Source organism: Canis lupus, chromosome X, assembly GCF_011100685.1.
Source record: "Canis lupus familiaris isolate Mischka breed German Shepherd chromosome X, alternate assembly UU_Cfam_GSD_1.0, whole genome shotgun sequence".
NCBI classification, from domain to species: domain Eukaryota; kingdom Metazoa; phylum Chordata; class Mammalia; order Carnivora; family Canidae; genus Canis; species Canis lupus.
Genome location: NC_049260.1, coordinates 85,067,912 through 85,090,746, shown reverse-complemented (window position 1 = coordinate 85,090,746; position 22,835 = coordinate 85,067,912). Strand labels below are relative to the sequence as shown.

The 22,835-nt window shown below is 42.5% G+C and overlaps 1 protein-coding gene across 8 annotated transcripts in view; it reads left to right on the top strand.

The window, feature by feature from the left end:
• Positions 1–22,835, top strand: part of DCX (doublecortin) — a 140,714-nt gene that overhangs the window by 101,413 nt on the left and 16,466 nt on the right. Inside the window, exons 4-6 of one of the 8 annotated variants that reach the window (XM_038588096.1) lie at positions 2,999–3,101; positions 5,092–5,214; positions 19,939–20,033. In XM_038588096.1, coding sequence (XP_038444024.1) covers positions 2,999–3,101; positions 5,092–5,214; positions 19,939–20,033 — 321 coding nt within the window. Of the gene's footprint in view, positions 1–2,998; positions 3,102–5,091; positions 5,230–12,867; positions 13,957–19,938; positions 20,037–22,835 lie in introns of those variants that run through there. The other 7 variants (XM_038588095.1, XM_038588094.1, XM_038588093.1 and 4 more) reach the window with 7 other exon arrangements.

Below are 22,835 nucleotides of genomic sequence, written 5' to 3'. Positions count from 1 at the left end.
AAATTTTAAAACTAATTAGCATTTTTTTTAATTTTTATTTATTTATGATAGTCACAGAGAGAGAGAGAGAGAGAGAGAGGCAGAGACACAGGCAGAGGGAGAAGCAGGCCCCATGCACCGGGAGCCCGACGTGGGATTCGATCCCGGGTCTCCAGGATCGCGCCCTGGTCCAAAGGCAGGCGCTAAACCGCTACGCCACCCAGGGATCCCACTAATTAGCATTTTTATGCAAAGAAGAACTTCTGAATGCATAATCATTATTCCTTTCTTATTCTTAAATTTGTGTATTTGTGTTACCTTTCAAAACCTTTCAATGCTAGTTCCTATTGTCTGCCAAGATTAATTTCTTTTTTGTTCCAACTTTTCTGCCTTTGTATATCCTTACAAAGCCTCCTTCTTATTTTCTTTACATTTGGTTGAGGCAAAAACAGCCCTCACTCAATTCTCACCATGTGATAAGCACTCTACCAGGAGCCATGGGGAGATACAGAGAGAGGGATAAACTTGGTTGTTACATTCAGGAAGCCTGTGCTCTACTGGGAAGGATGAGGTGAATACTCATGAGAATACAGGCAGGTCTTGAAACAAAGTGCTATATACCCTAGAGGCCACTACCAGAGGAACACCCAAGGATGAGGCTTAGCTAAGCCCATGACCAAAACTAAAGTCAGGGCCAGGGCCAGGGCCAGGGCCAACCTTGAACACGAGGATTTGGCAGAGATCTTCAGGGCCAAGGAGGTGCCAGGGGGTAAACAATTTAGAGACACATAACGTATCAGAGTTAAGGGTTCCAGGTTTTCTTGAGCCAAGGTCCAAGACATCAGTTGGAGACTGCAGCAGGGTGCAGAGTCATGTGGCCTGTCATTGGATTCGCTACCAGGACAATATGCAGGATGCTCATTGTACTAACAATGCCAGCCAGTGACTATGTCATTTGAGACTAAGAATTTGAGGGATACCAAGGATTTGATACTAAGAATACCCCATGGCACCTACAGATAACTCCTATCCCAGCATTCATGACACTACACTGAAATGCTACATCCTAGCATTCACAACACTATATTGAGTATCTTCACTCCATCAGATTGTGAGTCCATGAAGTCATGGACTGAGTCTTACACATCTCCATCTCCCCAGTGCCTGAACTATGCATGAGTGCTTTGTATTGCTGAATGGCCTAAAGCATGGGCTTTGGAGTCAGATCTGCCTTTGTTTGGCTTCGTTACTTTCCACCTTAGTAACTTACTTATTGTCTCTGGGTCTCAGCTTCCTTGTCTGTGAAACAGTGATAATAATAATATAGACCTCTAGAGTTTGGTGTGGGAGCAGAATGAGATGAAAGATTTGGAAGTACTAAGCAGAGTGCCTGTCACAGAATAAGCATTCAATTAGTGCTAGCTCTAATTGTTATTCCATGATTGCAGAATGAATGGGAAATGGACAAGTGGGCTGAAGAGGGATGTTGGTCTATTTGATGAGGTCAGGACCCAGGGCAGGGAAGGGGCTTAATAGGAGCAACCCTGGCAGTCCTCCAAGTCTCTCTCCCTTATCTTGGCATCTCCTGGATGCTTGGGAGGCTGAGACAATAGGGATAATCTTTAAGCATCTCTCACTTTGTGTAAATCTTGCAATCTTGGCTGTGGCAGATGAGGATTGAATAGGCCCTGGGTGGAGGATGATGTTGTTAATATAAACATTTTTTCAAATGTGAAATATTGCTCTCTGTACCCAGAAAGCTGTTATTAGTTTGCAAGCACTGTGCCTTTGGAAAGCCATGTCTGGCAGCTTGAATGGGTAGCTTAGAACAATTAGAAGCTTTGAACACTTTCAAGCTAAGGATTGGGATAAGAATGTTTTGACTCTATGGTTTCTCCTGGGATTTCCCTGGTGTGCTAGACTAATTATCAGATGTAATTAGGAGGCTGAGAAGTGGGAAGAAGCAGCAATGCATAGGGCACTAGGAGACAGGAAGGATCCTGGGAATGTGGCTTTACGAGAAGAGCCTCAAGCCTGTGGGGACTCATTGCTCGTGATTAAGTTTTAAGTGGTCAGGACAGCCCCCCCCCCCCAGCCTCTGCCCAGCTTCCACCTTGTTCTTGAGGGAGGAATGGTATTCTGGGTCACTTCCCTGTTCTTAGTCTATTTTAGCAAAAGTCCAATTTTTGTGGATCCAAATCAGTAAGGAACCAGTGCTCTTCTTTCAAAACTCATGAAGATGAAGAGAGGAACGTCCACATCTTGCATAGCCACAGAGTCTATCTACTGTAGGCTCTAGATCTTTCTTATCTGCCTTGGCTTACACCATTGGTCCCAGATTTGGGCTAGGAGCACTCTGTCTTTGAGGCTCTGAGAAAAGGTAACATTTGCAGGGCCATCTGCTTGTGAACTTTTATTCAGAGGTGGAGACATTCCCTTTGGACATGGTCTTAAAGCTATTATTTTTCTTCTTCTTCCTCCTCCTCCTCTTCTTCTTCTTCTCCTTCTTCTTCTTCTTCTTCTCCTTCTTCTTCTTCTTCTTCTCCTCCTCCTCCTCCTCCTCCTCCTTCTTCTTCTTCTTCTTCTTCTTCTTCTTGAGAGAGTGTGAGTGGGGAGAGACAGAGGGAGAAGTTGAGAGAATATTAAGCAGGCTCCATGCCCAGCACGGGTCCTAAGACAGGGCTTAATCTCATGACCCTGAGATCATGACCTGAGCTGAAACCCAAAATCGGCTGATTAATGGACTGAGCCACCCAGGACCCATGGGTCTTGAAGTTATTCTTAATGCAATGGAAACAAGACTACCACCCATGAAACATGGAAAGACAATAGCATTCAGTGTATCTTTACTCACAGGGGCTGTGAGGGCTGTGAAGGGGCTGGTAGTTTGCAAAGTAGAGATCCCTGGGGGCTAAAGGTGATGGCCCAAATGTAAAGCTTTTCCCCCTGTCAACATGATATGAAGTTTATGGTCACAAGATAATCACATGTCAATCCAATGTTTCTGCTTCCTCCACAGGTAACCTGTCTCCATGATTTCTTTGGGGATGATGATGTGTTTATTGCCTGTGGTCCTGAAAAATTTCGCTATGCGCAGGATGACTTTTCTCTGGATGAAAATGGTAAGCGCCACCACTGGATTTTATTGTTCCTTTGTTCTCCCTCCTCCTATCCCTTAGGATTTCCATGGGGTCATATGGCCCAGAGAACATCCGTGCATGGACCCTCAAGGGCAACTATTGTTAGTCTTCCTCCTGTATGTTTGGTTACATGAGTCACTAAGTGAAAGGTTGATTGAATGTTGCAGATTCCCAGCGTCCAAACTCAGTAAAACTTACTGTCTATCCCAATAGTGACCATACTTCTTGAACCACATATTGTGTCACATGGGCTGATGGGTGCAATCAGACTATGGGAAGGAACGTTTCTGGTCAGACTTGGATATTATACATATACTTTTTTTCTAGTCAACATCCTCCAGTGACTTGGCTCACGTTGATGATTCCATTTTAGAAAGATTTTCCACTGTGTTTTTAGTGTCAAATCTTTTCCTTCTTCCCACTTTCTGGCTTGCTGCCCCATTCCCCATGCTTTGTGACTCAAGATTCCAGAGGTTGTTAATCTCAGGAAGGAGGTGAACATCTGCCCACCTCCCTTTGCTTGAGTCCAGGCTCCATGTGGAAGTTAATGGTGAATTAGCTCATACAGCAACAAGGTTAGGATATGATCCAGATGAGAAGGCATATTCAAAACATCTTTCCCAAATATAAGGGGCAACGTGTGAGAAAAGCAAACCAGGTTGTATTAATATAGACTTTACAAACCACTCAAGTGACAAGAACCCTGAAAGAGGTGGCATTTTTTCCCTGTGTTCACTTGGAGAAGAGACAAATGGGCATAAAATAGCTTAACAAATCCGAGGCTATTTCCAGTGTTCTATGCCTTCTACATCCTCAGCTCAGTGATCACTGAAGTTCATCAACCAAAACAAGATGTAAAACACACAAAAATGAGCTTTCTGCTTAACTCAATTTCCAAAATAACAAAACAAAACAAAACACCTTGGTTTACCAGAAAAGATCCCCTAATCTTTCTGGGTAATTGGTATTTCAATATGTCTTTAAGTAGGAGGTGTCAAGGAAGTGTCCAAAGACTGCCCACTCTACCTAGCATCATGGCACAGGGTTGAAAAACCTACAATGGAAAGTTTGGGACTTAGGAGACGTGGTTCCTGGTCCTTGTTCTGCTGTTCCCTTGCTCTGTGGCCTTAAGCAAGAGGCTTACTCTTTGTAGTCTCATCAGCAAAGCGAGTATGATAATTCTCCTAATGCATTAGCACAATCGGTGCCCCCAAATGACCACAATAGGGGTCCTGAGTGACCTGCATAGAAAAGGTGCCCCAAGCATAGCAGACTGAGGTTGAGGCAAGTAGCAGAAACATTTGGCAGACTCCCCTACATGCCCAAGAGCTTTCTATAAGCTCCGAGCAACAGAGTCACTGCTGGTTTATTTATTCATTAAACCAGCATACGAATTTGTGATAATGTGCATTGAAAGTCAAAAAGAGATCTCTATAAATGCATGGTGGTGGTGCTGGTAGTAGTGGGAGTGCCTATTTATAAAATGACATGACACCCCTAATATGTCCTACCACAATACGTGGCTTGTAATGAACAGTAAATGGTAGCTCCCTCTTCTTCCTTTAAATTACTCATGGATGTTTCATCTGTGTGGCTGCAGCCCCTGAACTGTCAATCTCTTCTCCGAGGAAATTAATTAATTATGTCAACAGGTGCTATTTGGAGACATGGCTGGGTCGTCCACAAATGGTCGAGTTGACTATTTAATAACCCACCCAACCTGCTTTTCAACTCCTTCTGTTGTTTCCATAATCCAGGGATTTAAACACCTGGCTTGGCCCAGATGACTTTTGTTAAGTTTCTCCCATGCCTCCCCCCTCAGAGCCGTCATTCTTACAGACAAGGACCACCTTGTAGTCTCGAGCTGTTAGGTACTTTGGCCTGTGGTGGTTATCCAGTTTCTAGAAGTTGGTAATATGCCAAGGCTCGTTTCTCCCCTGGCTTTACTAAGCTGTCTGTTCTTTTCTACCAGAATGTCGAGTCATGAAGGGAAACCCATCGGCCACCGCTGGCCCAAAGGCATCTCCAACTCCTCAGAAGAGTTCAGCTAAGAGTCCTGGCCCTATGCGCCGGAGCAAGTCTCCAGCTGACTCAGGTAACGACCAAGACGGTGAGTGCTCTTCTCCTAACTGTGCACGCTGACTTCATTTACAGAGGCCAATACCCTCTGCATGCTGGGGAATGAGTTCCTCATGAACACCACTGTATCTCCATGATATCAGTTCTATCAGTTTAGAGACTAAACAAACTTGTTTGGAGTCATGGAGACACAGCTACGACCCTGAATCTACTCAGATGGATGCAGACCAGAAATCTGGCCTCTTTGCCATGCTTGCTGTAATGCTTATTGTCATGTTTGTTTTCATAGTCATCATCTTCAACATTATCCAGCAAAGGCATAGCCAAGGAAATAACCAAGTCAAACTTAAATTTGAAGGAGAAAACCAGAATCTAAAACAAAAACGTAAAAAGAAAATTGCCACCCGAAAGTGTCAACATAGTTGATACATTTTAGATTCAAATTTGACTTTGAACATTTTAGAAGTCAAGACAAAAAGAGAAATGAGATATTTGCATCATTCCCACAATGAGAACAAAATATATAGGCCAGGTTCTGAAAGGAAGTACAGAGATTTGTTGCACGGGATTTAATTTAATTAGTGGATAGTGAGTGATCAAAAAAAAAAAAAGTGACCTGTGGATCACTGCCAACCCATGAACTATTTATCAGTCTGTGATAAGATTAGAAGTTCGTGCCAAATGCAAATTATGCCACTAAGCAAACATTTACTTCAGCTGACTCTTTTTTCCTAGCACAAATTTTTTGATAAGGCTAGCATTGTGTTCTTAAGCTGGCACAGGAGCTTGGCACCCACAGTTTGAGTGACGGTGATCTGAAAGGCAAAAGGCCAGAGAAGTTCAAGTTTAGAAGCTCAGTAGAGCCAGGCACAGACAGTTTGAGTTCTTCATGGTAAGGAAATCATATGGTGCAGAAGAATTCCATTCGTCCCAAGGCTCAGGGCTCTCCATGAGAATTCTTCTAGCCTGGGAGTCTGGGAGCCTTGGGGCAGAGAGCACAAATGCTCTTTATCTCTTCTTCAGTTTGAGACAGCTCAGGCAACCGATTGGCTTTGAAATGCCTGTGGCCTAGAAAAACAGCTTGTCCTGCTGGCCTCACACTGCCAGGAGCATGCACATCACCAGCCATATTTTTTTTTTCTTGGGAAGAAGGAACTAAATGGTGAAGAAGCAGCTCGAGCTTTTCATACTTCCATGTCTTTGCACATCCCATTTCCCTACACCTGGAATGCCGTCCTTCCAGCCTACTCTTCTCTGCTTGAAAATTTCTATTCATCCTTTAGTACCTCAACTAGAAATAGTTCCATTCTCTGCAGTATCATAGCATGTTCTTCATGTATCTGGGGTAATATTGACCACACTGTGTCAAAAAGTCTGTATTTACCTGTCTACTTCTCCCACTAAATACTGGGCCCCTCAAGGGCAAGGTGTCATGTTCATTTTGAATCCTCAGTGCTGAGCACAGTGCCTGGGTCCTAGTCAATACTCAAATAATGTTTGTGAGTGAACAAACATGTAAGAACACCTATTTCACCTAGCATGGTGCTAAGGACTTAGTTAGCACTTAGGGAATAGTTGCTAAAGGAACAAAAGTGCATGTGTCCAAAACAGCACATACATCTATCCACGCCAATTTATTTTGTTCACTCTATGAATACCTAGATTGTAACACTTGGATGAAAAGCGAAATTACTTGTACAAATTCCAGGCAAGGCCTTGCAAAAAAAAAAAAAAAGACTCTAAATACTTGATCAAGATTCATAAAGTCTGGCAGTAACTGCTTAGCCAGTCATATTTTCAGAAATGACCATTTCTGGAACTTCTAATCTATATTATTTATCTCTTGCAATGAAACAAATCACCCCCAAACTTAGTGGCTTAAAAGAACAAACATTATTTTATTGTTTCTGTGGGTTAGGAATTTTGGATTGCTTAGCTCTCTGATGGCAGGATCCCTCACATAGTTGAGGTCAAAGTGTTGGTTGGGACCACAGTCATCTAAAGGTTCAACTAGGACTGTAGAGTCCACTCCCAGGATGGCCCGATCTTCTCCCAGACAGTGACTCAGGAGAATGAACAAGAATTGTAGTGTCTTTCATGATCTAGTTTCCGAAGCCACATACTGTCACTTCTGTTTTAGTCTATTCATTAGAAGCAGTCACTAAGTCCAGCCCACATTCAAGGAAAGAGGAATCAGTCTTCACCTCTTGAAGAGAGGTAGACCTATTTTTACACCGCTAAGAATTTGTGGATCTAGTTTTAACCACCACATAACCTATTAGTGAAATGCTGAGGTAGCAGCAGCTTGAAGTAAATAGATTCTCTGCAGACTGTATCCAGTTGGGTTATCCAACACATGTGAACACAACCACCTGTAATTAAACATGGCTTAAACATATGTCAAATTCTTGATCACCAGCATGCTACCTATAGAATTTCCCTTCAAGAAACCATGCACCTCACTGACTCTAAGATATTAGAAATAGAGAAGGAATACATGAGGACTCAATGAATATTTGTCAAATTAAAAGGAGCTATAATAGATCCCTATGAAGGCAAAGGCAGGTAAGATCTGCTTTTGCTCCTTCAGAACTCCCTTGCTAAAGACAAGGAATGAAGATTATATTCACACACATAAGGTAAAAAGAGTAACCAATTTGAGCCAGGGAATGGGGACTTTACTTGGCAGATACTGGAACTACAAACAGCCTCTACTCCCTACCAGCAAGAAATCTAAAGTGGTATTCTCAGTAGAGAGAATTTAGGTCTTTATTTCAGATAGTTCATGAACATGAATGGAGCCAAACTGTAGTCTAGCTGGCTTAATGGCAATTTCCAGAACATTTGAGCTCATTGCAGATGATGTGTCTAGATCTTCCACATGATTTCAGCCCCAAAGTGTAAAAGGATCTATGTAATGTAACCTTGTCCATTCCATGGTAGTTTAGAACCATGCCCAGGGCATCCACTTAGTGAACATTCCACAGGGGCAAAGCTGATTTCAGGCAAAACAGTACTTTAGGTAAGGTTTGGATTTGACATACACATTTTCCTTTTCCCATTTCCATGTCACTTAGGACCATTTCAAGCTGGGAAGTGGAGGGGATAGAATATGTAAGAGGAGAGAGAGGCATCTGTGTAGGAAGGCCTAGTGATATCACTTCCCGGCTTTTTTACTTGGAACAAGTTTCTTACCTTGTCTAATACTTGGTTTCCATTTTGGTTAAGACAAAAGTTGCTTGTCTACAGGTAAAAATTATTTTCCAATATTATCAGTTATTTCCAATTTACAGAGCTGTGCGATAGCTTTCACAGAATTGGAATAGGATAACCAGAAGGATGAGCTACAGACAATGCATAATTTTGCATCAGCAAGTATAAGGTTTTTCAGAGTGGGGCTGAAATTCTTTGTTTGTTTCTAGGACACAGCAGTGCCACCCTGTTTCCATCCCGAGTTAGTCTGTCTTGGATCTGGGACTTGGGGGATGGATTCACCTTTCTTTTTTTTTTTTTTCATTCAACCTGAGTAACTTGAGGTTGAGAAAGATAGGCCATTTCCAGGGAATTTTAACTACCTTCCTTTGAAGGCAAACGACAGCCAAAAAAGTTCCTCTGCAGCAGGGACTCAAACCAAACGAAACATTGGCTCAGTTCAGGTCAGTTAAAGGAATGTTTTGATGTTCTAGTTCATTAGAAAATATATAGGTTTGATTCTGGTTTGAGCAAGTTTGCTAGGTTTTCAAATATTTTTTAAAAAGAACAGAGCAATGGAGTTGGGAGAAAGTAAATATTTATTTAAAGCTATGAAATAAAACAAATCTTTCAGAGGAGGGTAATAGTGAATGAATAAGAGAAATTAGTCAATTAGACATCCATCTATATATATATATATATATATATATATATATATATATATATATATGTACATCTGATCCAATTCATGGTTCAGTTCATATCTGGGTTCGGTTTGCCTTGAGGTTTAGTAAATTGATGCGATCTGGTCTGTAATTTGCGTCATAATTTGATTCCTTAGTACTTAAGTTGTCTTTTTTTTTTTCTGTTCTTCCCATGAATAAATCCAAGTTGGTATACTTTATTCCCTTTGAGTTCAGTGCTCACTCCTGCCAATATTGAGAGTGCCCCAAATGGAATGTCTATTGCTAAGCCCTAAATGTAAGTTAAGGGAGGATTCAGTTATCTGTATACTATTGCTAGAAGGAGCTCTCATTCTCGCTGGGCAGAGCTGCTGGACTCAAAGAATCCAAGTCCCATTAGCCATGTCTGCCTTTAAAGTAGGACAGGGAACTGTGGTAAGCAGATCAAATCTGAGGCCACAGGTCTCCTATGGGGCATTTGAAGAAAGCTAGTCCAGTGCCCCCATTTTGATTAACCCAAGGCTTGCCATTTTGATAGGCAAAAAAAGGTAAGCCTGGCCTCAGAGCTACAGGAATACCTTTCTAGCATGTTTCTTGCTGTTTCCATTTCAGCCATTAACGTGTTAACTTTTCCTTTGCTACAACTACCCCCCAATTGAATTGAATTCAATTGAATTAAAAGGACAAAGTAGCTAGTTGCTGGGAAGGAATCTTTTCTTTCTTTCTTTCTTTCTTTCTTTCTTTCTTTCTTTCTTTCTTTCTTTCTTTCTTTCTTTCTTTTCTTTTCTTTCTCTTCTTTTTTTTTTTTCTGAAGGAGTGTCCAAGGATGCTAATTACCCACCCTGGTAGGCTGAGAGAATTGTAATGTGATAATTAGTTTGCTGTTGTTCAGTAAGTCATTGTTGTAGCAACTCACTATTCCCCACCCTCCTTCCCCCAACCTATGCTACCTAGTCTTGAAAGTCAAATCTTCCCTGTTCCCAAAGCCCGGAGGAAGAATGGATTCTTACCAAAAAATACAGCCTTTGTACTGGGAGGTCAAGGGACACAACACAGCGGGGAAGGGGGTGTGTGTGTTCATGGGAGAATTGTATCCAGGAGTACTTCTCAACCCATCAGGCTGCTTTGGGTTGGCTAAGGAGAGACCTGGTTGTTCTGCCCTTCCTGAGTGTGACTCTCTGGACCAGCTCTGTCCAGTAGAAATATAAAATTTTAAATTTTCTAATAGCCACAGTTAAAAAGGTCAAAGAAACAGGTGAAATCTGTTTTGATAATGTATCAAATGTATTGACTCAACTCAATACATCCAAAATATTATCATTTCAACATGTAATCCATGTAAGTAACATTCTAAGGAGATATTTTCCATTCTCTGAAATCGGGTTGTATCTTACAATGACAGCACGTCTCAATTCTGGCTCGCCATGCTTCAAATGTTCAAAAGCAACATGTGACTGGTGGCTACTGAGTACTGTAGCAGCCAGCACAGTAACTTAACTCCCTAAGAGAAGTTCAAGATAACAGTCTTTGACATAGATGAAATGCTCTGCACTTTGCAAAATATTTCCAAATTCATCACCTCAGTTGTCACTCATGATAGCACCATGAACTAGATTGGGGAAGGAAAATCATCCAGTTTTTTTTTTAATTTTAGATTGGGGACTAAGATAGAAAGAGGTTCAGTATTCTGTGGTCTTCTCAATGTCATGCAACTATTTAGCACCCAAGAGACAGAGCCCCGCTGTCCTAACTTCCAGGCGGGCAATTCGTGCACTGTCCTTAAGGCAAGATGTGAAAAAGCCCCAGAGTGGTAAATAGAAAGATCCCATTTGGTTGGTCCTTGCTTCCTTGCTTCTCAGCTTCCTTCCACCTTCCCTCACCTCCAGGCAAGGGATGTGGAGAGGCTGGGGAGTGGAGTGGCATCTGTGTCCTTTGCTTTGTGCTCCATAAAACACAGCTATAAGGAATTAGGCACCTCTATTTCCAGTGCCTAGACATTCCATCGGCTTCCTTACTGTCACTCAAGGGGAAGTGATGCCCTTGGCAAAGCAATGGGAAGAGAAAATGTTTCCTCCATTCTGATTCTAAAACCACAGCTTATGTCTAGTTTCCGTGGGAGAACTACCTTGCATCTAAGGCAAGATTTCCATCATTATTGGAGAACCACTTAGGAAATTGTGGAAGCAAACAATATAATTGGGGTCACTGAATACTCTGCAGGGCATGGGATGTGGTGGTGGTGACCCATCTCCCTGTAATAGTCGTCCTGTCAACCTGCTGTAGTCTGGGACTTGTGTTTAAATACGATTAAATCTCTATCTCTAGAATTTTGGTGCAATACATAGTAGTTCTAGGTGATATGGGGAAAAGGAAAAAATGAATTCCCTGTCACTCAGAATTGGGGAACCAGCATGCATATATATTTAATAAATTACTTACAAATACATATATAGTTCTGATTATGTGCCAAGTAACTGTTCTTATCACTTTATATGTATAAACCAATTTAATCTTTACAACAACCTTGTGAGATAGACACAATTACCCCTATTTTGCAGATGAAAAAACTGGAGCATATGAAAGTTGAGTGATCTGCCCAAGACCACACAGCTAATCAGTGGCAGAGCTGTGGTTTGAACCCAGGCAATCTGTCTCCATAGTCCACAATTTAACCATTGCACCATGGTGCTCAATAGAAATGAACAGTAATGGTTTGTTTAAGTGCCCAGTGAATGGGAGAGGTAGGCAGTAAGTGCTAAGGGAAGCCTTCTTGGAAAAACTGAGGCTTGCAGGAGGGTTATATTTCAATCAATATGGAAATGGATTATTTCTTACAGGGGCAAAAAGCATCAACAAAAGAGCAGGGGTGGTGATGAATGTAACATATGAGGGTACAGGGAGGTGGCTGTTAAGTCTACATTTCCAGCCCAACCTTCATCCGGATATTAATCCCATGAATGCCTATCAGACAGTCCTACTTAAATGTACCAAATACAATGTACCTAAAAACCAAAAACATTTCCTCCTCGTGCTCCCTGTCTGACGATAGGATCAATTCTATTCTATTCCCCAGGTCAAGCCTGTCTTTGAGTTATCTTTGATTCTTCCTATGCTTTAATCCTTCAAGTCCACTATATGCTGCTGTTGTTTGAAACATCTCCACATTACTCACATAAGGGTCCCTTCCTTTCCCTTATCACCTGATGCCAGGATTACTCCATAGACTCCGAAGTAGCATCTCTGTTTCAAATCTCGGCCTCACTATGCATCTGGTGTGGTGCCACCATATTTCTCATCCTAAAACACATTTCCATTGTTTCCCCCTCCCAACAACCCCCCCACCTCACTGCTGCAGAACCTTCAGTGGCTTCACATTGCATTCAGGAACCACCTCCATCTTAATGGCTGAGAGAGTAAAAAGAGAAGTGCAGAGGGCCATGTGCAAGGGCTATGTTTTCAGAAGCACAGCAATAAAATGCAGAAACCAAAAGCAAGGGGCTTCACTCCGGAAAACTTCAGTCCTCTAATGCCTGTCATGGTAGCCAAAGAAAGTCCTTAACCCAGAGATTGAAAAATCATCCCTTTTAAAAGGGGTTTCCTAACTCAGTGCCTATATATTGCATAGCTCCTTCTATCCCTTCATTTCTAGTAGTGGGGATATTAAGAGAAAAAGATATTGTTACAAAGCCCTTTCTATGTACTAAGGCACTTAGCTAAGGATTTTATGGATAGTCTGTCATGTAATCCTCAAAACAACAACTGAGACATGTATTCTGTCCCTTTAAATGTTACAGATGGTCCAATGGAAACCTACAGAAGCTAGGGGACACCCAAGACCACACATCCAGGCTAAGCCACGATTTAGAACCTTGACTGGTTCCAAAACATGTGTAAAATCAGTGCAGTTTTTTCTAGTTTCTACCCCATGAAACCAGGAGTGAGCATTGACAACAGGCTCCCTCCACCAGAAACATGTTCTCAGTAAAACCACCTTCAACAGGAAATAAATATTGTCAGCATTATCAAGTTGCAGTAAATAATCCTGGCACTTCCAGCAGCCTTCTTACAGATGTTCTCTTCTTGCGGGACATTGATCTGTGTCAAAATATTGCAGGAACGTGTGTACATATTTGTTTTGCAAATTCTTATATCTCTCCTTATTAAGTAGAAGATTCAAAGCTGCATGCTGCCCCAAGAGTCTGATGGAAATAGATTTAAAATCCCCATTCCAAGTCCTGAAGCAACAGTATCTCACAACCTGTGATTAAATTTGGCCTGGGAACCAGCCCTAGGATCAGAGCAGTGAAGAACTATTCTGTGCCCTCAGTTCTGGCTTCCCTAACGGATGGGTCTGGGGAGAGGGACACAAGCTTTTCCACCAAGCAGAAACAATTAGTCAAACCAGTCCAGACACCCATCCCAGGGGTTCTATGGAATGAATGTGTGAAAACCACAGGCTCCATCTCTTGGCCATGTTCTGAAGTAAGTTGAAACCACCTTGATTCTACTTGGATGGCCTTCCAGAAAAACTCCCTGTATATATAGGGAGAAAATGGTATGTTTGAATCGGAATGAAGGAACACTTTGAGCATCTCAATATGAGAAAAAATAAAGAAGTGGCTGAATTATGTATTGAGATCTCCCTCTGCAAGGCATTAGGGAATTAAAGAAGACAAGACAGAGAACCAATCAGAGAACAAGGTCATGGTGAGAGGCATATGATATACAAATCCAGGAGGTCACCATCCATTGAGGAGAAGCAATTTATACCCTTTAAGCAAGTCCTAGTCTCTCTGAACCTCTATATTCTTGTGATTAAAAGGAAGCCACTAATTTCTGGCCATCATTTGTTGGGCTTATCAGGAGAATCATGTGGATTCATATATGGTAAATGGTTTGAAAACAATTACAGAACTACAACTGCAATTATTAAGACGGCTCTCAAATTATTGTCATGGCCTTTTTTAAGACTGGGGTTATTTTTAGCAACCAATATTTTGAAATAGACATCCAACCAAAGCCAACAGGCTTGATTTTGAGTTGAGCTCCCGTGTTGGGACTAGAGTGAGAGGAAAAGTCAGAGCTAAGTGAATGAGCATTATCAATTTGGTCTCTTGGCAAAGGTTAGGTACAAAGCAGATGCCAAGCTCCCCCACTTTCCTTTCTGTGCCATTCTGGCCATCCAAACTTGAACCCATAAAGTATAATGACTTGTCTAACTCACTGCCCAGCCAGTTCTATAATTGCCACACCTGGGGCTACTTACATCCACCTTACACAAGCTGTATCCCAATTTCCAGGGAATCCATAGTCTAGGAGCTCAGCATCAACTCTGCTTGGCTGGTGACCATATTTTGTCCTTGGCTGCCCATGCCAGAAATTGGACTGTCTCCTTGTCCTTTGGGCACTGACTCAACCCATCTTGTTCCTCATTCATGGGAACTCATCTTCCCCCCCTACACTTAAATCGCTGTAAATAGGTAAGTCAGCCTAGTTACCTTGCCAGCCATCTTTTGTTTGGGTTTGTCCTGCTCTGTTCTGACAGAGCCAAGGATTTGAAGACAAGAACTGGGGCAAGGGCAGGCATAATGATTCAGAGAAGCGAGTGAGACAAGTTGTATGCCTGAGCCAAGCTTGGCCATTGTGCTGCCTAGCTGAGGGGCAGCAGTTGTTTGGAGTAACAGACCTAACACAGATACCATCATCCCAGAGAGCTCAGTGGTGTGACGGAAGTTACATGCCATGCTGGCTGCTCTGGCTCTTACTGTTTCATGACATTGTCTATGATACCCAGTCTGTTTGATGAATAAAAGAAGGTTTTTGCCAAATACTTTCTAATCTAAGATAGATAAGTGGAATAAAAACCCAGTAGATGGGCAGAAGCTCTGGTGTCTACTTCTACCTTGTCCTATTCCTCTCTCCTTTCTCCACAACTTTTCTCCCCCCTTTCTTCCTCCAGCAGAAAGTTGTCATAGGAGGGAAACTGAGTGGGGAAAAGTTAGAGAGGAAAACAAACCATGAAACTCTGGGAAACAAACAAAGGGTGGCAGAAGGGGAGGAGGGTAAGGGGATGGGATAACTGGGTGACAGGCACTAAGGAGGGCACATGATGGGATGAGAACTGGGTATTATACTATATGTTGGCAAATTGAATTTAAATAAAATATTTTTAAAAAGAAAGCTGTCATACAAAGGAGTCCCAGAAGCAATTCACCTATAAAAGCAAGAGGGATATAGCAAAAACTGAAAACAAACCGAAATACACATAGACTTTGGAATCAGAAAGATGTGTGTTCAAATCCTGACTTTTGCATCCCTAACTAAAGTGAGCCTCTCTTTCCTCATTGGAAATGAGAATACAACTAAAAGAAGCTGTGATTATTATTATTATTATTATTATTATTATTATTATTTTGCAGGGGTAGAGGAGAGTACATACAGAGAGTGCCTGGCCTATCAGACACCAAATAAGCAATAATTATTATCTTGGTTTTTATTGATAAGATTGATAAGAAGGCCTAGGAGACTGAGAAGGCCCAGATGCACCTTGTTGTAGAGGGAAAACACTGCCCTGTACAATGAGAAGAAAGGAAGGAAAGGATTTGGACTCTGAGGAAATAAAAGGTGGCCATGGTGAGACAGGGCTATGGTTCTGAGCAGGGGAAGGAGAAAGACAGACAAATCAAAGGGGGCAAAGTCTCCCCTCATGCATCCTCAAATAGCCGCTGTGAACTAGAAGTTCAGAGACGAGCTGAGGACATTTTGTAAAGTAAAATAAAGGATAATGAGGGATGTCACAAGTGGTCTTACTTCCGGCCGCTCTCACAATGAACTATCATGGCTGTCCATGTGGATGGGCCAATGTGAGACCGTGCATGGTTCATCAGACCCTATTAGCATTTTTTTCCTGCTTCTTCTCTTACTTGACATTTATAGGAATTAGCTTCAGAGTCTATATCAAATGGCACCCTGGCAGGTAGTTTTTCCCACAGAATCCATAGAAGAAATGCACATGTGAATGTATTTTTATCTAGTCTAAAAACGTAGGGGCTCCTTCAGCTTGAGAGAACTTGACATCTGCTTGTGCGTGTTATGTTCTCTCATGTCTCTCTATATCCACCTTTGGGTTTTATTCCATCAGGAAGTCTGGGGAAGTGTTTGCATTTCCCAAAAATGCAGTGGGTGGCAGTTAAGGTATTAAAAAATAAATTTTCGGGGCAGCCTGGGGTGGCTCAGCAGTTTAGCGCTGCCTTCAGCCCAGGGCCTGATCCTGGAGACCCGGGATCGAGTCCCACATCAGGCTCCCTGCATGGAGCCTGCTTCTCCCTCTGCCTGTGTCTCTGTGCCTCTCTCTCTCTCTCTCTCTCTCTGTGTGTGTCTGTCATGAATGGATAAATAAAATCTTTAAAAAATAAAAAAAATGAATTTTCAAAACGCTTGGTGAATGTGGATGACAAATAGTCTTTCATTATAGGTAGCTTAAGATTGACTAGCCGGGGAAGGGCAGAAATCAACATAGACAAACACACAGAGACTAGAGAGAGAGGTATTCACAAAATATGTGTTTATGTATTACCCCTAAAGTTTTGGAGTGAGAGACTTTCTGAGGATATTAAGAAAAGCACTGGGAGTTGCACAAGAACCTGTATGTGCAGGTCTATGGCCAATAAATAGGTGGAAACTGCCTCACCTGCAGACATGCTTGTGATCAGTTTTCTCAATTTTGCCAAGACCAGTGGGCCCATCCTCAGCTAGGTAAGAGTGTAGGTGAAAAAGACAGTTGGGAATATAGTAACTACCGCTGTGTAGCATGGCTGACAAATGCTGGGGAATGACAATCCATTGTTGCCAAAGGATGCCTTGATGCCTCGGAACCAAATAATCCATTGTTGCCAAAGGAGGCATTGATCCCGTGGAACAAAATTTCAGAGCTCACCTGAGGAAGTGCCCAGTGCCATGGCCAAGCCTAGCCCCCACAGTCTCCATGCTGGTTGGCACAGATCACACTTTTCTTGGGGTGGCTTACTAGTGCATGCACATAGCACTCTAAGCTTATCTGTCCTCTAGGTCTCTTCTGTTTTGTCCCTTCTCTCCCTCTCCATTGCTTTAAGTCATCATCACCTCTCACCTGGACTAGTGCATGGTCCTCTTTTTTTTAAAAAAAATTATTTTAAATAAGAATTTATACAGAGTAAGGGGAGAGGCCGAGGGAGAGAGAGAATCCCAACTTGGGACTCGATCTCATGACCCTGACATCACAACCTGAGCCAAAATCAAGAGTAGGATGCTTAAGCAACCGAGCCACCCAAGTGCCCCTGGACTAGCACGTTGTCTTCTAACCAATCTCTTTGCTCCTACCCTCACTCTAACCTACCCCATCCCCGTTTTATCCCAGCAATTAGAGTAATAGTTTTAAAATGCAATAGTGATAGTATCACTCTCAGATTTCTTTCACGAATGAAACCCAAGTAAAAGGCCCCACAAAAGGGGGCACCTGGGTGGCTCAGTAGGTTAAGAGTCTTCCCTCAGCTCAGGTCATGATCCTGGGGTCCTGAGATCGAACCCCATGTCGAGCTCCCTGCTCAGCTGGGAGCCTGCTTTTCCCTCTGCCTCCTTCCCCCTGCCCATCCTCTGTCTTTCTCTCTCTCAAATATTTTTTTTAAAAAGGCCCCACAAAAGGCCCCCACAGTCTGCCCTTTACGCCATTCCCAATCTCATCTCTTAGAATTCACTGCTGGCACCTGTACTTGAGCCATTTTGAGCTCTTTGCACTTTATAAACGTACTGTATTCTTTTACACCTCTGTGTCCTTGCCCCTACTGGTACAATCCTAGAGTCTAGAATACCCTTTCTGTCCTCTGCCTAACCAGTTCTAATTCTTCTTTTTGTAATGGCTTTTTTGAGCTACAATTCACATTAGGTTGTACTCCTTCAGAATGTGCAGTTCAATGGATTTTAGTTTAGCCACTTAGCTGTGCAATGGTCACCACTATTGCCAGAATATCTTTATCCCCCCTAAAATAAACTCTGTCCCTATTATCACACACGTTTGTTTCTCCCCAACTACCCACTTCAACCCTGGCCAGCCCCTGGCAACCGTAAATCTACTTCCTGTCTCCATTGATTTGTCTCCAATTATTCCAGAGTCATCCTTCAAGATTTTTTGTTCAGGTGTTGCCTCCTCCTATGTACCTTCCAGTCTCCTGATTTCAAAACCTCTCCTTTGCGCTCCAACAATTACCTATGCATGGCTCTGCCATAGTACTTAGCCCACTGTATTCTTGCCCGGCTCACCACAGGAAGTAGTTTACTCATCTCTGGAATCCCAATGTGGCCTAGTTTAGAGAAAGCTCCCTGTAACTACTGGCTAAATGAATGAAAGAGTTCCAGGAAGCCCTGACAGGGAGAAAGGTGTCTCAGTAAGTATGTGGGAGATGCATTCACTAATACACAGCTCAAGCCAGATAAGTGAATACCTATGTGCCCATATTTTAGCTTGCTTGCACTTGGATAAACTCAGTAACCACCCCACTGGTGTCTCTTCCATCTCTATAGTTGATAACACAGGTTCCAAAACTTAGGGAAACATTATCCTAGGTGGAAGAGAGGACATTAGATTCTCAGAAAATATTCATGATACAACAATTTTAGCTTTCCCTTCCTTCTTGTTTCTCTCCTTCCTCCCTCTCTCACTCTCTGCCCCATGTACCTTTGGGATATTTTTAAAAAGATCTCTTTATTTATAAACCATATTTCAGAGTATCTCTGATTAGCAGTGTTGGTCCTTGGATTTTTTAAAAAAAAATTAACTGTAGCAGGAGATGTCTAAACATGAATCCACTCGAGAGCTGTTTAATTGTTCCATTTCCATGCACCACATTTTTTTACATGATTGGATCTTTAAAAAGCTCATTAGCAAAAGGAATATAAAACCATTTACAAACACAATGGAATATCAAGACATTGCATACTAAACCATCTCCTTTTCAGCATTTTGTTGGCCTAGAGAGAAATGAGGGTGCACCCTGCCTCTGACCACCACTGTCTGCCTTCCTCTGTCATTGTGCGTTTCTCCTGGTTTCATACTTTGGCTTTCTTTTCTTCTCCTGACCTCTTACCCTGTCTTCCTCATCTCCCTTCTCCACTCCTGATCTCTTTCTCTCCCTTGTTACTGATTTCCACTTCTGCCCCTCTCCCTCTACAAGCCTTTATGTCTCACACTATTTCTCTTCCACTTTCTTTTCTATTCTCCTTCCTGGGTAGTTTCCTTTCTTTTTTTCTTTCCTTCAGCTCTTTTCAGCCAGGATGAGGCAAGGAAGAGAGAGTAAAGTGTGTGTGTGGGAGGTGAGCAGGAAAAGAGAGAGTGGGGAGAGATTGGCTATCCTGTACCTGCCACGGCATTTACCACCAGAGGGGATGCGCCCCTCGTCCCAATCACCCAGATTTCTTCCACTCTAAAGGGAAGGCACAGAACCTCTTTTTGCCTCACTTTTTTTTTTCTGCCTTGTAACATCGAAACAAAATCATATGTTCCCACACTACCTCCCAGAGATGGTGTTAGGGTCAAACTTGGGAATGAATATGAGAAAGGTTTGAAAAGAACCAGAGCCTGTAATTGGAAGCACTCAGGGGAAAGGGTGGGAGGATTACGGCCCTGCACTGCTCCAGGATCTAATTAACTGAGGATTGCTGTTCTGGCCCTTTCTGAGGAATGTGTTTCTTCTCACCTTTGTTCCGCTCATCAAATCACTTGGTTGTCTGTGTACCTTGCTTGAATGTTCTTAGTGTCTTCGGAGGGGAAGGATAACTGGTTCCTTTGTATGCTGTTGATTCTTACCCCTTCCTTTTCTCTTGCCTCGGGCTAGCAAACGGGACCTCCAGCAGCCAGCTCTCTACCCCCAAGTCTAAACAGTCACCCATCTCCACGCCCACCAGTCCTGGCAGCCTCCGGAAGCACAAGGTATTATGTCTCTTATACCTTACTAAACCCCTTTGCACTCGGACTTCTCTGAATGACTGGGTGAAGGTTTGCTCTGCCATCTACTCCAGCAATGCATTAAGGCCAGAATTTCCCTTCATCTGGTCCTTGAGCTTGAAGCCCTGGGAATCCCAGCAGGTGCCAAGCTTCTAGTCACTTTCATTTTGTTCCTTCGACCAACGTCCCCCCAGCCTAACCCCCTGCAATTCCCAGTTACACTTAACCAAAAGGAAGAGGTAACAAAGGTCCTAAATACCTGAGTTACTGGTGTCACCAAATGATGGCTCAGAGGATGAGCTGGAAAGCACTCAGCACAGCAAAGAGGGCATTGAGCACAGCTTATGTCCCCAGGCACCAGTCGGAAGAAGTGACAAAGATAGCAGTCAAAGAAAGTTTGCACTGAGTGACTCCCTTTGGATTTGCTGGATATCAAAACATGAACACACCCTAGTTTCACTATGTATTCATCACTACCAGGCAGTTTCTGGTACATTGTAGGAGGAGAGGGCACATATACACCACATCAACCCTGCCTGGGAACCATTTACACCACTAAGTAATTCCAAATAAATATACCTCAAAAATAATACAAGTTTGTAAACTCTCTAGCCCCACTTTCCAAACAGATTCCCACCCAGAAATCTCTTCTGTATAGAAAATCTGGAGCAGTTACTGCCTTGGACCTCACCTCTGAGGCAATGTGAACATGGTTTCTGCTTCGATGGCCACACTCTGGAGCAGATTCCTCTAGAATTCTTTTGTCTTCTCCCTGCTCACAAGACCTGGTGTGAGATGGAAATAGGCAAAAGGCCACAAATGTGGCCAACTCCATCACTGGACCATAGATGGTCAGAGCTGAAAGATTTTAGATGGAGATAAATTACTTTCATTTGATTGTCTCGATAATCTTGGGAGGTCAACAATTTGCAGGAGAGGAAATGAAGACCCAGAAAGCTTAAGTTACTAGGGTGACATAGCTAGGTGGTGGCAGACATAGAACTAGCACCTGAGTGACTGCCAGCAGTATGCTGGAGCCAGTTCATGCTAGCTCACAAGTGTTAATTGTGTACATCGCTTCTGAGCTCTATGCTCAGCAATTACAGTTTGGTAACAAGAACTCCATCGTGGTGGGAATATTTGCACCACAGAAATCAGTACACACTACAAATCAAGGCTGTGGTCTTCCCCCTCCCCTGCCCCCCACCACCGGAAAGTTCGTTTTTACGAATGTAACAGCACACCACTACCTGACATCCATTTTCATTTCTCTACATTAGGACTCTACTTTCTTGGTTAATTGACCATTACCTGTTCCATCATTCCTACTTCCTATTCTGTTCCTGTAATGACCCATTTAGTTTCCAGTGTTGACCCCGACCAGAACCTTCTAATTGTCCTGCTCAGCTATTTGGTTTCCCCAAATGAGGATCTGCTGAACTTTCTGTGCAGCCAGTGTTACGCAGAGGTTGTAGCATGGATGAAAACTACCCTTACCGTCAGCACTCGGTTACTCTTCTGAGCAGCAAAGCTCATTAATTATGGATGCTCCAAGATAGGGAGTAGCCTCCTTCTGTCGTTCCACTCTCCAACAGGAGCTCCTATGCTACATTGCTTCTTACTGTCTTTGCCCTATGCATTTCTGCCCTTATCATCCTTCTGAGGAGATTGACCTACCCCAGCATCTTCATCAAAAGCAATGGGGCAGCTTGGACATTTATTTGGCCTGCTCACTTGAGTCATTCAGCTTTTCACTTGACCTGTTCAGTTCATTTAGGCTGAGGACCCATCGTCCATAAGCCTGTTGAGGTGAGTGCTGGCTTTGTTAAACCATTTCTCCTGGTTGGGTTTGTGGGCTTTTTTGTGTGGGTGTTTTGTTTTGTTTTGACTCAATTCTATGAACTAATTTAACCATTGAAGGACTAGAACAAGCGATAGATGGTGGCACTGCCAGAGCCTCTCTGTGGGATTGTCAGTACATCCTTTTATTTTTAAAATGACTTTTTTTTATGACAGTGAGACAAACACACATGAAGTAACAAATCATATGATTCTCTAGAGCAAATATTTAAAGAATTTGGGTTTTGGTGAACTTCTTACTTTTTAACTTCTTACTTTTATATCATTTCAAACTTACAGGAGAGTTGCAAGAATAATATAAAAAAGTTCTGTACACTCTTTACACAGATTCACCAGTTTATATTTTTGCTCCATTTATTCCTTGTGTTCTCTCACTCCACACCCCCCCACACACGCATGCACATGCACACACACACACACTTTACCATTTTTTTTAACATTTGAGATGAAGTTGCACACATTATATCATTTTACCTCTGAATGCTTGTGTGTATTTCCTAACAATAAGGATATTTTCATTCCTAACAATAGCAGAGTGATCAAAATCAGGAAATTTGTACTGGTGAAACACTGTTATATACGCTACAGCTCATACTCACACTTCAGCAATTGCCGTCCAGATTCACACATCACCTGCAGTTGTTACGTTCCTATAGTCTTCTTTAAACTAGAACTTGAGTCTTTCTTTTTGAAGATGTATGGTAGAAATGGAGAATACAGGCCAGTTATTTGGTAGAATGTCCTTTGATTTAAGTGTGTCTGATGTTTCCTTGTGATTAAGTCCATATTATGCATTTGGGGCAGAATTGCCATAGAAGTAATATGTCTCTCTCAGTGCATCTGATCGGGAGGCAACAGCCTCATGCTTGACACTACCAAGATGCAGGGTGAACTGGTTTTTCCAAATAAGCTAAAAAAGTATCTTGT